Source organism: Monodelphis domestica, chromosome 1 (assembly GCF_027887165.1).
Source record: "Monodelphis domestica isolate mMonDom1 chromosome 1, mMonDom1.pri, whole genome shotgun sequence".
NCBI classification, from domain to species: domain Eukaryota; kingdom Metazoa; phylum Chordata; class Mammalia; order Didelphimorphia; family Didelphidae; genus Monodelphis; species Monodelphis domestica.
In genome coordinates, this window is record NC_077227.1 from 177,427,815 (window position 1) to 177,441,228 (window position 13,414).

Consider the following 13,414-nt stretch of genomic DNA (forward strand, 5'->3'; position numbering starts at 1 on the left):
AATTATGCCACAGAACAGACAATGACCAGATAATTAATAGCTTATTACTCCTCCCCTTGCCACATTGGCCAAAGCTTCCATGTTTATGATCTCATTTGATTTCCTGCAATACTCTTTTTAGATAGAGAAGGCCCAATGGAATCATGGAAGGGCCCTCTGATGGTATCTGGTCCAACCTGTATTTAAACAGGAATTCCCTCTAGGTCAAGGGTTCTTAACTTTCTCAGTGTCATGGACTTTATTGGCAGTCTGTCAAAGTCTATGGGCTCCTTCTCAAAATAATGTTCTTAAGTGCATAAGATAAAATAGGCAGCTATTTTATCTTATGCATTTAAGAACATCATTTTTATGAAGGAAATGAATTATATTGAAATACAATGATCAACATTTTAATAAAACAACTCAAGCTCAAGGCCTCCAGGTTAAAGAATCCCTGCCAGCAAGTTGTAGCACCCCAATGAATGGTTATCTAGCCCCTGTCCCTGGGGAACACATTCCCCTCCTACCCCTCTACAATCAATCCATTACATTTTTAGACTGTTCTGATTGTTGGGAAATTTCCCCATTATATTGGACCCAAATTTACCTCTTTTGAACTTGTACCTGTTGCGCTGGCAATTCTGGTCTCTGAGGTCAAACGGCACGGCCACTTCTAAGAGACACAGAGTATAAATCCAATCCATTTCCTGTTACATAAATTTAATTTTTCTTCTAGCTGATAATATACTATTTGAAGCTAGATATTAAATGCAGCCGAAGTCTTTCCCAGGGTATACGGTTTCCATTTCCTTCAACCAGTTCTCCTAGGATACAGTTTCACATCCTCTTGCTTTCCTGGAGATCCTCCCCTCCCTATTTTACAGATGAGGAAACTGAGATACAGCTGAGTTCACACACATCTTCAAAATCATTACTTGCTTCTAGGAGATAAAAAAGATAATTCAAGGCCCTCAGCAACTTGACTTAATTAGTATTGCCACTCCCTGGAAATACTGAATTTGAATGTCAAATCAGGTTGAGGTTAATAAAACCAGGAGTCCCTGGGCATCAGCTTCACTCTGGCCAGTCCTTCCCAGCACCTCTGTGTCCAGTATCCTGGCTTCGTCCGGCATGTACTGGGTGAGTGAACAGGATGGCAGGGCTCGGGTAAAGCCTCGGACTTGAGGTCCCGAGGCTCAGGAAGATGGGGAGAGGCTGGAATAGAGCTGGCTAGGGGGCAAGGATGGATGGAGCTGAGGAACTCTCCGCTGTGGGGAGAGCATGGCTTAGTGGGAAGAATTCTGGGCGTAGAGTTAGGAGATCTGAGTCTGACAACTCTATTATACGGTGGCGCTGAGGCTCCTCCAAGTCTTAAGGATGTCATTTGTGAAAGAAGGAGACTGGCTTAGATGACCTTTAAAGTCCATTCCAGGCCAACTATTCCATGATCCTAGGCTGGGGAGATGGTCTGAGGGGCCCTGGTGGAGCTAGAGGTCAGACTCTCCGAGGGACAGTCTCTTGGGGGACTGGGAACTGGAGTGGAGGTTTGGAACTAGGGGCTGCAAGCTAGGGAGACAACTGGAGCCTCCCCTTTTTCTCCCTCCCCATCCTTCCTCTTTTTTGATTTCTGCAGTTGACTGGAATCCTGGTGGTGGCCTTAGGGACCCAGGCCCTGAACCTACGGCTTCGGAGGGATTATAATCATCACCACAGGGGCTGCTGCCACCAGGGGCAAGGCTTTTCTGAGGAATGGCTGCAGAGGAACAGTGTACCTTCCACACTCTTGCAAGTCTCCAGCAACCTGCAGGTTCCAAATATTGAGGTCTCTAAACCTTTCAAATGCCAGGCCAGCCGGGATGGGCCCCTCAATTCCAGGGCCATCTCTCCCTGGAAATACGTGTAAGTCCGCTGACCCTTCCTTATTCTTCCCCCTGCTTGCCTCTCCCCCATGGATCCCTCCTGAACCCCACTCTCTATTTCCTGTATATAATCTATAGAATCTAAAATTTGTAATTTATATGATTTCATATTTTATAACAAATATTGATGTTTTATAATTCATATATAATTTGTATTATAGATTTACTTATATAAATTTATAATTATAATTTAATAATTAATCTTTTAAAACAGAATAATTTATAACAGAATGTATTTATATTCTGTTATATAGATTATATACAGGAAATGGAGAGTGGGGTTCCTCTGGGGTGATCCATATATGTCTGTATGTATATATATATGTGTGTATGTGTGTATAGATAGATGCATATAGGTACATATATGTATATATGAATGCATATTCATATATACCTGTATGTGTGTAGGTGCACATTTATATGTGGTTAGTAGGAGAGGGAAGTAGTGCCTGAAGTCCTCCTTAAGGCAACATCTGCCTGCCTTTCTTGTTAACCATAAAGAACTGTATCGAGCTGAGGTATAATTTTGCCTCCATTGAAGTCCTACTTCAATGCCTCATGATGTTGTGGTGGTTACCTTGGGCTCTGGTAGGTCTAACCAAGCAGGGAGTCTTTCCCTTGCTGGATCTGTTCCCTGAAGACCAGGCCAGTCTTATTCCCAGCGATGAATTTTTCAGATGAACAAACTCTCGGGGACCACCTGCTAAGTTGGGATCTACTTTGGTGGTGGGGACATATTTGATGAAGTCATGAATCTTTGAAGTAGGAATATGATGTCTCCCAACGTCTCTATTAATACGGCATACAAAATTACATGCTATTGACATTTGGGTCTTATCTGTCCATTAGACTGGGGGTTCTTAACCAAGGGCCACGAATTGGTTTTTAAAAATATTTTGGTAATTGTTTTTCATATAATAATATAATTGGCAACTGTTTTTCAACATACTATAATTATAGTCTTATGGATTTTATTTTATGGATTTAAAACCATTGTTCCAAAGAGTCCATAGGCTTTGGCAGATTGTCCATGACACAAAAAAGGTTAAGAACCCTAGCATTAGACTGGTAAGTGTGGTGGAGGCAGGTTAATTTTGTATCCCCATCTCCATATAATACAAATTTGTTGGATGAATAAATGAATGAGCGCATCCCCTCCCATTCTCCACACCAATTCCTCTAACTCCAGAGGGAGCTCTGACCAAGCCCTAAAGGTCTAGGAAGAGTGAAAAGGGAACTTCATGAAAGTTATAGAGTTGGACCAAAATTACATAGAGGCCCCCCGATTATTCACAACTGATTTTTGTACTGTTTTGTGATTTCTAGAGTACTTGCCTTACAATAACCTTGTGAGGTAGGTAAAGCAGTTATTATTCACATTTTGCAGAAGGGGAAATTAAGTTTCAGGGACCTGCCCTGGTCACTGTCTCAGAGAACACTAGGTCTTCTGACTCTTTAAGTGCAGAATTCTTTACATAACAACATGCTGCCTGTCCTTTTTTTTTTTCCAATAGCTATTTGGCAGTCTCAATTAATACAAAATTCCAAGCCTTGGCATGAGATAAACCATGAAGCAGAGACCCCTTAGAAGGCTAAATTTGTGGTTTGGAGGCCCTTTTGTAGAATGCTTTGTGTGTGTGTGTGTGTGGGGGTTGCAAGTCCCTTCACCTCCTTCAGCTGGTATCCAGAATCCCCTGGATCCTCTTTACAATAGCCAATGGCCCAGAGTCCAACTAGATCCTCATGGAGTTGTTTTGGTCTCCTCCAATCCCCCTCATCTCTCCGGGTCCCTCCCTCCATCCTCTTCCCAATGTAAGTCGCTGGGCCTCTTTCCACCTGGGTTCATGGCACCCACTATCCCAACAGGTTGGACAGGGATGAGAACCGGCTTCCCCAGGACCTGTATCATGCCCGATGCCTGTGCCCTCATTGCATCAATCTTCGGTCAGGCCACGACATAGACTACCGTGGGAACTCGGAGCTGCTCTGGCACAACCAGACTGTCTTTTACCGGCGCCCGTGCCACGGTCACGGTGAGCAGCAGGGAAGCGACTGTTATTACCTGGAGCCCAGGACCTACCTTGTCTCCTTTGCCTGCATCTGTGTCCTGCCTCGGATCATGGCCTAGCCCAGGAGTTGGGTGCCAGGCCACCCAGCTGGGTGCCAGCAGACCTAGTTCCATGCCTGAGGGAATGTTGGATGAGCACCAGTTTCTGGGCGTCAGGTTTTTTGCCTGGAAACTTGGAGCCCAAGTGAAGATAATTGTGGTCGTTAGCATGATTGTCTTCTTCCAGGGCTAGAAGCCTGCAATTGGTTCCTTCCCTTTGCCAGACCCATCTACTCACTAGCCTCTTAGGGGAAGGGACCAGGTTGGGGTGGTGAGCCTGTGCTCTGGAAAGCCGGTAGGCATCCTCTGGGGCAGGCTGCTCTTTTCTGGTCGGTAGCAGTACATTTCCCCTGCAGCCCCGGTCCTGGAAATCCTGCTCCGCAGTCACCAGACATCTGCAGAGGGAGCTGCCTGCTCCAGGGAAGGAGCCTGCAGGAGACAAACTCTGCCCCTTTCCATTTTTGGCCCTCCTTTCCACGACCCTCCCTCACCCCCACTGCCCTAAAGGACCCTTCCTCCCTTCTCCAGGTCTTTTCTCAATCAATCAAGAAATGTGCATTAAATGTTTAACTTTTGTACTAGGCCCTTTGGGAGCCAACTTGTTATACTATAGAATGATGAATCTGGGCATTTCTGGAGACAGAGTTCTGACTGAATATTTGGAGACTTGTTGAAATAAATATTTTTGGAAATGAAAGTAGCCTGTGTTGTTTTTGGCATTCCTGGCAGCCCTGTTCCCACCCTCTACCTCCTAGCCAAGCTTGGTTCTCCACCCTTCTCCCTTTCCTGCTCCCTGTCCCCACACCCTACATCCCACAGTCTTGTCCCCCCAATCTTCTCCTTAGTCTGGTTTCCTCTCTGGGCCCTGAAGAATTTTCTCCTCCTAAGATTCCTTTCTTTCTTTTTGTTCTGTCACTCCCCCCTTCCCACCCCACCCGCCGGAACCTTGTGCCTCCAGCTCCCCACATACCCAGGGTGGGGGTCAGGCTGACTCTGGCCAGGCAGGGAGGAGAGACAGAGGCGCATTGAGGCCGCCAGCGCTGAACACAGCTGGCTCCTTGTTCCCTAGTGCTGCTCCTCTACCCCCCAACAATCTCCCTTTGTCCTCGGGTCCCACCGGCAGGCCACAGCCCAGGCCTGGGGGATAGCTTGGGCTGGGGTCCAGCTTCCTTCCCCCATGGTGGGGAAGGAGAGAGGAGGAAAGGAAGAGTGGAGGGGTTAGAGGAGGAGAAGGTGATGATGAGTGCAGGAACAAGAAAGTCATTCGACTCATCACTGGCCCCAAAGTCCTGAGGGTGCAGAGACTTTGGAGAGCTCCAGCCCTCTCCCTTCGGATTTCAGTTTGTCTGTTTCTCTGCCTCTATTCTTCTCTCTTGGAGGCTCTCTTCTCTGACTCCCCTTTGGGGCGGGGGTTGGCTGTGGGAAAGGGGAAGGCTTAAGCACTCCCTCTCTCCATCCCAGTCCTTAGCCACCTAGCCCGCCTCCTTCTCCCATCTCCCTGGCACTGCTGGGGACATCTGGCAGGCACAGTCCAGGGGACCCTGGCCTGGAGCAATATTTTTTACCCATCTAAAACGTCTCTACTTCACCCACCATTCCGGCTCAAGCCCCCCTCCTCATCAGTCTTGCACGTCCTCATTTTTGGGTAATCTTTCCCTCTAATTTCTCCTTTTTGCTTTTCTCTCTCCCTCCTCCCCTCACTCTATCACTCTCTCCTTTCCCCTCCCCATTCCAGATTTCCGGTTCCCTTCTTGGGACCAGAAGGGAAGACTCTTTGCCTTTTCCATCTGCTGACCCGGGTCTACCACTCTTCTGCCTAGCCCCCAGCTCCTCTGCAGAAATGCTGAGTGCCCGAGACAAGTCTCCAGAGGACGGGGGAGCTGGGGGGCTTCGGGGCTTCGCCATCGACAAGAGCTTTCTCACCAACCCCAAAGGCATCCTTCTGGAAGTTGAGCTGGTAACCCTCAGCCCTGCCCTGTCCCGTCCCTCTCCCCCCTCACTTCACTTTGTTTCCCCTGTTTCTCCCCCCCCCCCCTTCCCCTTCCCTGGATTCTGTTTACTTTCCCCAGGGGCTCAGCCTTCCAGCTTTACCGCTTCCCTCCTTTCCCTGACTCACTCAAACTGCATTCAACTCCCTTCTTTCTGCCTCCTGCCTCCACCTTCTGCATCCTTTACCTCAACCTCTCCTTACTCAGCCCAGTCTCTCCTTTTGCTTCTAACCCAATGGCTCCTAGCAATCATCTTGTCCCACCCTCTTGCCTGGCTCCTTCTCTCTGGGTTCCAGGTGCAGCAAGAAGGATTGGAGTTAGACACAAGGAGGGGATAGATGTAGATGCACATTTAGAGACAAATATAGATATAGAAACACAGCTATAGAGATACACATGTAGATAAACACACACACATAGATGGAGAGATAGATAGACACATATAGATAGAGATACACATAGAGAGATGCATAGATAGATACATATAGATAGACACATAGTCCCATATAGACACATATAGAGACACATATAGATAGACACATATAGAAACACATATAGATAGAGACGCACATAGAGAGGCACACAGAGAGACATACAGATAGACAGCTATAGAGACACATAGCTATAGAGATACACATAGATATAGAGACACATATAGATAGACACATAAATAAAGTCAGTTACAGCCACATAGATATAGAGACTCATATAGAAACTCATATAGAGACACACACATATAAAGAAGGAATGGGAGAAACTGAAGCAGTCTTCCTTCTTTTGGAGATCTTAAAAAGAAAAATCTCTCCTGCCAGGGTAATTCTAGGCAAAGTTTTAAAGCCAGGAGGGACTTTTATCTCTCCCACCTTCCATTCTTTTGGCTTTCTCCCCCCCCCCCCCACTCCTTTTTTTAGCCATTCATCGTCCTCATGCTCCTTTTCTTCACCCTAATCAAAGTTTATTTTCAAGACTCATAGATCTTTTCATTTCAGTAAAAATTTAAGCCCTCCTTTAAGGCTATTTTGCACCTCAAATCTTAGTGATCATCATGGGTTCAAAGATTTTGTTTGTCTTTTGGCAAATGGGGGGCTCTAACTAGAATTTTTTGCAACAAAACATGCCCAGGTACCCTTAAATCAAATTGGGTGGGAGATCTGGGACACCTTGAGATTGTTGTTGGGAGGCTATCAGTAGAGGTTGGAGAATGGGGAGGGAGTAAAGGGCTGAGTAGGAACCTACCTGAGGTTTAGCTTTTGGGAAGAGGAAATTTCCATCTGGTAGCTTCCTGTTTTATATAATTATTCTCAATAATTTAGTGCAAAGTTCAGAGTTTTGTTTTGTTTTTGTATTTGCTGATATTGAATATCTGAAACTGATGTTGCAACCTGTTTTGATGTTGGCATTCAGTACAAGGTTCTAACTTCAATTTCCTAGTTATGACTCTGGATAAAAGAATATCTAGAGAAGGAGCAGCTGGGTGGCTTAGTGGATAGAGAGCCAGGCCTAGAGATGGGAGATTCTAGGTTCATATCTGGCCTCAGACACTTCCTAACTGTGTGACCCTGGGCAAGTCACTTAACCTCCATTGCCTAGCTCTCACTGCTCTTCTGCCTTGGAACCAATTCACAATATTGACTCTAAGACAGAAGGCAAAGGTTAAAAAAAAAAAAGAGTATCTATAGACATCTTAGTCTAAATGCTCTATTGGAGGAATATAATTTTGTCCAGCTGGCAGATTGTGTATTTGTCATCTGAAGGGCAAGTGAGTTCATTTCAGAGGGGCTTCCTTAACAGAAGGTTGGCCATCAGGTGATGGGTTTTTGTTGTTGTTGTTGTTACTTTTTGGCCATAGCAATTCATGGGGTTATCTAGAAAGATTAGAATAATCTGGAACTAATTTGGTGTAGGGATGAAATCAGAGATTCTTGGAGTGTTGAACTAAAAAACATCAGGGAGTGGTAGCAACTGTTTTAGAGCAGGAAAAAGCTGTAAGTTCACAAGTTCATAGATTTAAAGTTCTTATGAACGTCTAGAATCACTTAATCCTGGCAGAATGAGGATTGATTTGAACCTATGTCCTACCTCCAAGTTCAAGGCTCTTTTCTCTACATCTTATGAGTGCTTCTCCCCAGTCCTTGGAATCATCCTTAGTAACATTAACCTTGCCCAATCTAACCTTGCTCATCTGTCTGGTTTTTGTACCCATTATTCCCTAGAGGCACAAGAATGTCTCAATGGGAGGTGTAGGAAGGGAAGACAAAGACTTTTGATATCTTGGTTTCTGCTTTACCTTCCTGGAGTTGGTAGGTGGTGTGAAAGGAAATTCTTTGAATTATTTGTCTATTCTGAGTTTATACTTGTGAAAGGGAATCCTTTATTCATTCCCTTTGTCTATTTTTGAGTTAACATTTTGGTTAACAATAATTTAAATACCCCTATTTAGTACCTCACTAGGTTGTTTAGACAGGATTAACTCTACTTTGTCTACCTTTTGACTGAATCAACATGTTTAAACTAGGTGGAGGAGCTCACTAGCCATTTAGTGAATTCACACCCTCAGAAACTCAGTGGTGATAGAGGAGGGACAACCTCATTACAAAAAAAGAAAAAAAGCTTTTTTTTGATGCCTTTTGTGTTTCATTATGACTACCCCCAATCCTTTAAAATTATTTTCTTTTATTATTATGAATTTGACCCATGCCAATGAAGATTAGCATCTCCTAATGCAAGGATTTTGTATTTGAACCTGTGAATTTCTATGTATAGCTTTTAAAAAGTTTGTATTGATTTGATGTGGTAATTCCAACACAATTCAGTTTGCTTGTATCACCTTCTTTTTTAAAAAAATTATTTCCTTTGAAAATGAGCAAATAAAATAATGTTTAATAGGAAAAAAATATTTCCTTCTGTCTTATATCAGTACTAAGATGGAAGAGCAGCAAGGTCTAGGCCATAGGGATTAAGTGACTTTTCCTGAGTCACACAGCTAGAAAGTGTGTCTACCTAGTTGCCCCTGCCTGTATCCCTTCTGAAGAACCTTCTTTTGTAACAATTGAGAGAGGAGTTGTGTCTGGCTGTGTATGTAGTATTCCACATCCAAGGAAAAGAGGAAGGAACATTTCTTTTTTTTTTTAGTCAATTTAGAACATTATTTCTTGGTCACAAGAATCATATTCCTTCCCACCCTCCCCTCCCTCCCACCCCTCCCGTAGCCGACACACAATTCCACTGGGTATTACATGTGTCCTTGATCAGAACCCATTTCCATGTTGTTGGTGTTTGCATTAGAATGTTCATTTAGAGTCTACATCCCCAATCATATCCCCTCGACCCATGTAATCAAGCAGTTGTTTTTCTTCTGTGTTTCTACTCCCACAGTTTTTCCTCTGGATGTGGATAGTGTTCTTTCTCATAGATCCCTCCAAGTTGTTCAGGATCACTGCATCGCCACTAATGGAGAAGTCCATTACATTCAATTGTACCACAGTATTTCAGTCTCTGTGTACAATGTTTTCCTGGTTCTGCTCCTCTCACTCTGCATCAATTCCTGGAGGTCATTGCATTTCACGTGGAATTCGGAAGGAACATTTCTTGTCTTTTCTCAGGGCCAACCTTAGACATCATAATTACATGGAAATTGGCTTAAAAAATCTTTTCAAATAAAAAAACAACTTTTTAATATTTATTATTTTACCGACAATTTTTGTCAGACTGGGTCTCTCCCTGGCAAGGGGAAAGCCAGGCTGAAGCTGGGTTTGGGAGGGCTGTGAGGCTGGGTGGTCGAGGATTCTGGACACTTCCAGGGCACTGGGGAGTCCATTGCCTTCAGTTCTTAGGATGGTTCTGCCTTACAGGCTCTGACATTCATCATGGCCATGTGCTTTGCAGCCTCCATCTCAGCCTACATGGCAGCCCCCCTGCTTGAGTTCCTCATCACTTTGGCCTTCATCATCCTCTATGCTACCCAGTACTACCAGCGTTTTCAGCGCCTCAACTGGCCCTGTTTGGTGAGACAGCAGTTGCTTCCAGCCCTCTGGTTTGGACATTCCCATCCCTTTTTCCTTTTCCTTTTTCAAACTATTTTCCCTTGGTATTCTTGCCATTTGCTCTGCCCAGGTCAGTCTCTAATCTACCCACTCTCCTTATCTCTACACCAAAACTCTGCTTCCCACCTCTTTAAATTCTCAATTTGGGGCCATCTAGGGATGCCATCTTCCTTAAAAAAAAGAAAGAAAAAAGCACTAATATAACTCAAAAATGATAGAGCTCATGGGCAGCTAGGGGGCTCAGTAGATTGAGATCTAGGCCTAGAGACTAGAGGTCCTGGGTTCAAATTTGATCTTAAGCACTTCCTCGCTGTGTGACCCTGGGCAAGTCACTTAACCTTCATTGTCTAGCCCTTACCATTTTTCTGCCTTGAAACCAACATACAGGATTGATTCTAAGGTAATGATTAAAAAAATAATAACAGAGCTCATTTTATTTTGATTTTATAGCTAATATGCCTGATTCATTTGATTATAGCATCTTAGTACTTAAAGGAACTATAGATTTAACAGACTGGAAACTCAGACTGAGAGAGGAAAGCAGCTTGTTCAAAGCAATATAGCAAGTTAGTGGGCAGATTTGGTTGTTAATATAAGAGGCTAGAAGTCCTGGAAGTCCTCTTCCTCCTTCTCCCAATGTTCCCATCCCATTTGTTTTCTCTCCTTCTTCACCTAAAACCTCAGGTACTCAGTCCCTGCAGACAGACTATCAGGGGAAGTAGAGTTCAGGAAGGAATCTGAGGTCCAGTATCATAGGGTCTAAAGCTTCCCTTGTAGTAGATTTAAACCCTTCCCACCTTCCTTGCTCTATCCTGACAATTTAAGGATCCTCTGGTAAAGTAACTCCACGCTTCTTCCCAATAATCAAGCCCTATTGCAAACTTAGATAGCCCAGAAGACCATGAGTTGGGGAGCAGGGGGTGGCAATAGGTCTCTCCTGAACTCTCTTCCATCCCACCTTCTTCCATCCCAGTTTCTCCACTCTCCCACCCACCCCCAGTTAGAGTGAGTTGGCTCATTAATGGAATAGCAGTTTGAGTGCTCAGGATTACCCAGCTTCCTCAACATTGGTCCTACCATTGTCCCACCCTTGACTCATTTGTTTAATCTATTCCTATTCTCCTCTATCCCCAGGACTTCCTTCGATGTATCAGTGCTATTGTTATCCTCCTAGTTGTGTCTTTTGCTGCAGTAGCCTCTCGGGAGGGACCTGCCATCGCTGCTTTTGTGAGTTCCTTTTTGCCTCTCAGACCCCTAGTCTGTCTGTCTTCCTCCTGCTCCTCTTCTCTACCAGACAACATTGTCCTTCAAAGAGTGCCCCATAGTTGAGAGTCCAAACCTTGTCCCTGGGGGAAAGAGGCTGAATGATGTTTGGGTAGGGTGCCCTATATATTCTGGGTCATTCCCCTTCTTCCCCAGATGCACATTGCATCTTACCCTGTTGCCTGACTTGTTTCTATCCCATCCTTCTCCCCTCACTCTTCTCCTCCTTTGTCTAATCTCACAACCTCTACTGTTTCACCCCAAATCTCCAAATCTTCCCCTCCAACCCAGGTTTTTGGTGTTATCGTTGTTTTTGTCTTTGTCTATGATGCATTCAAGACCTACCAGACAGAGATGGCACCCAGAACCACTGAGGGTGAGTAGGCATGCTGTCCCATGACCCCAAGACTAATCAGTTCTTTTCTTTCCCATCCCTCCACCAGCACCTTTCAACAGAAGAGGGGTGGGCAGAGAAGCACTAAGCCATGACCTCATTTCCCTTTCTTTGGGTACCATCTTTCCAGGGGACCAGTAGTGAGAGAATCTCAGAAGTTCTGGTTTCTATCATGAATCATGTAGTTCCTAAAAGCCTCAGAGACCTGTTGGATCTCCAGAAGCCCAACCAGCCTGAGGAGGAATGAGCAGGGGGACAATACTTCTGCTCCTTGAGGTTCCCTCAAGCCCAGGAAGCATACAGAATCCTGAATGTGTGTTCATCCAGCTTTCCAGCAACAAGACCCAGGTTGCCACTGGTTCAAAGTAGCAGACTGATGCTATAGATTGCGGGGGAAGGGAAGGAAGAGAAGAGAAGTTGGGGAAGGGGTTGGATGTGGCTAAGCCCTAGGGTCTCAAAGACTGTTCACAAATTAAAGGTGTCAAACCCTGACTGAGTTTGTCTCTTTCCTAGTAAGTTAGGTGAATTCTGAATGTATTGGTCTACGATAGTGAACCTATGGCATATGTGCCAAAAAGGGCCCTCAGAACCCTCTCTGTGGGCATGCCTGCAGTCACCCACCAGAGTTCTTTACTAGAAATCCAGAGGGATTTCTGTGTATGTGTATGTGAGAGGGAGGAAGTGCTCCCATTGGGCTGCTGGGCAGGGGGCAGATGAAGTGAGGGTAGAGCTGTTTCCCTCCCACTCTCCATGCACCTGAGGATATTTCCCCCATCACCAGCCCCTCTGCCCAGCAGTCCAATGGGATCACTTACTCCATCCCCTGCTGGGGTAAAGTGCTGGGGGAAAGACAGGACTCACATGCTGCATGAGGGTATAGCGCAGATAGCAGCCTGTTGAGTCTGTGGTGGGGTTGGAGAGGAGGTAGGTTTGAGGGAATCATAGTACACAGTGTGGTACATAACTAGAGGGGAGCAGAGCACTCTAGTCATTCTCCCCCCCCCCCCTCCATGTGCCTGAGGACATTCCTCACTTTATCTGCCCAGCAGCCCAATGGGAGCACTTCTTCCCTCTCTTGTCTGGGGTAAGGGCTGGGGGTGGGAGTAGAGGTAAGGTGGAGTGTGTGTATGTGGGCATGGCACTTGGCCTCTGGGAGGGAGATAAGGCACTTGGTCTGGGGGGTAGGGGGGGGCCCACTACTCCATCTCTAAAAGGTATGTCACCATTGGTGTAGATTTTTTTTCTTGGAAGACTGTGTGTGTGTGTGTGTGTGAGAGAGAGAGAGAGAGAGAGAGAGAGAGAGAGAAGACACATACACAGAGACAGAGAAAGCAAGTTTTATTTATTTTGGATAGGGAATAACTGGTTAAGAAATTGATGTCAGAGAAAATAATTTGGATTTCTGGACCAATAAAATACAAACATAAAGGGCTCTTATCCAGTAATGGAGTGCTCCTATAGTAAAAATGTATATAGATGATATTCAAAATGTCTTATGAGGAGCTGTTACAAGGGAATCACTTTAAAAGACTGATATATATTAATTTAAGGTCGCCAAGGAATTCAGCTATGTAATTCCTAAATGAAAACTCAAGCCAGCAGTCAATCTTTTATGGAGTTTAATTACAATAGGAGGAAGAAAGGAATTAGAGAGAGAGAAAAAGGGAGAGAAGGGAATAGGGCTTAAATACCCCTTCTGTTTAGTCTGGGCCAAAAGGCCC

The 13,414-nt window shown here is 45.0% G+C and overlaps 2 protein-coding genes across 3 annotated transcripts; both read left to right on the forward strand.

Annotated features, from left to right (window-relative positions):
- The first annotated feature begins 1,110 nt into the window (after positions 1-1,110).
- IL25 (interleukin 25) lies at positions 1,111-4,633 on the forward strand. Its single transcript, XM_056815922.1, has 3 exons — positions 1,111-1,119; positions 1,613-1,878; positions 3,765-4,633. Exons 1-3 carry the CDS (start codon positions 1,111-1,113, stop codon positions 4,024-4,026), a joined length of 537 nt encoding a protein of 178 aa, XP_056671900.1. The 3' UTR covers positions 4,027-4,633.
- Positions 4,634-4,992: 359 nt separating this feature from the next.
- On the forward strand, positions 4,993-12,185 carry CMTM5 (CKLF like MARVEL transmembrane domain containing 5). Of its 2 annotated transcripts, XM_056810073.1 has the most exons (6): positions 5,016-5,650; positions 5,741-5,962; positions 9,845-9,997; positions 11,171-11,263; positions 11,591-11,675; positions 11,824-12,185. In XM_056810073.1, the coding sequence occupies exons 2-6, from the start codon at positions 5,846-5,848 to the stop codon at positions 11,832-11,834; spliced, it is 459 nt and encodes a 152-aa protein (XP_056666051.1). In that variant the 5' UTR covers positions 5,016-5,650; positions 5,741-5,845; the 3' UTR covers positions 11,835-12,185. The 2 variants fall into 2 exon arrangements, with proteins under 2 accessions (XP_056666052.1, XP_056666051.1); XM_056810074.1 differs by lacking the exon at positions 9,845-9,997 and having other exon boundaries at positions 4,993-5,650.
- Positions 12,186-13,414: the final 1,229 nt, after the last annotated feature.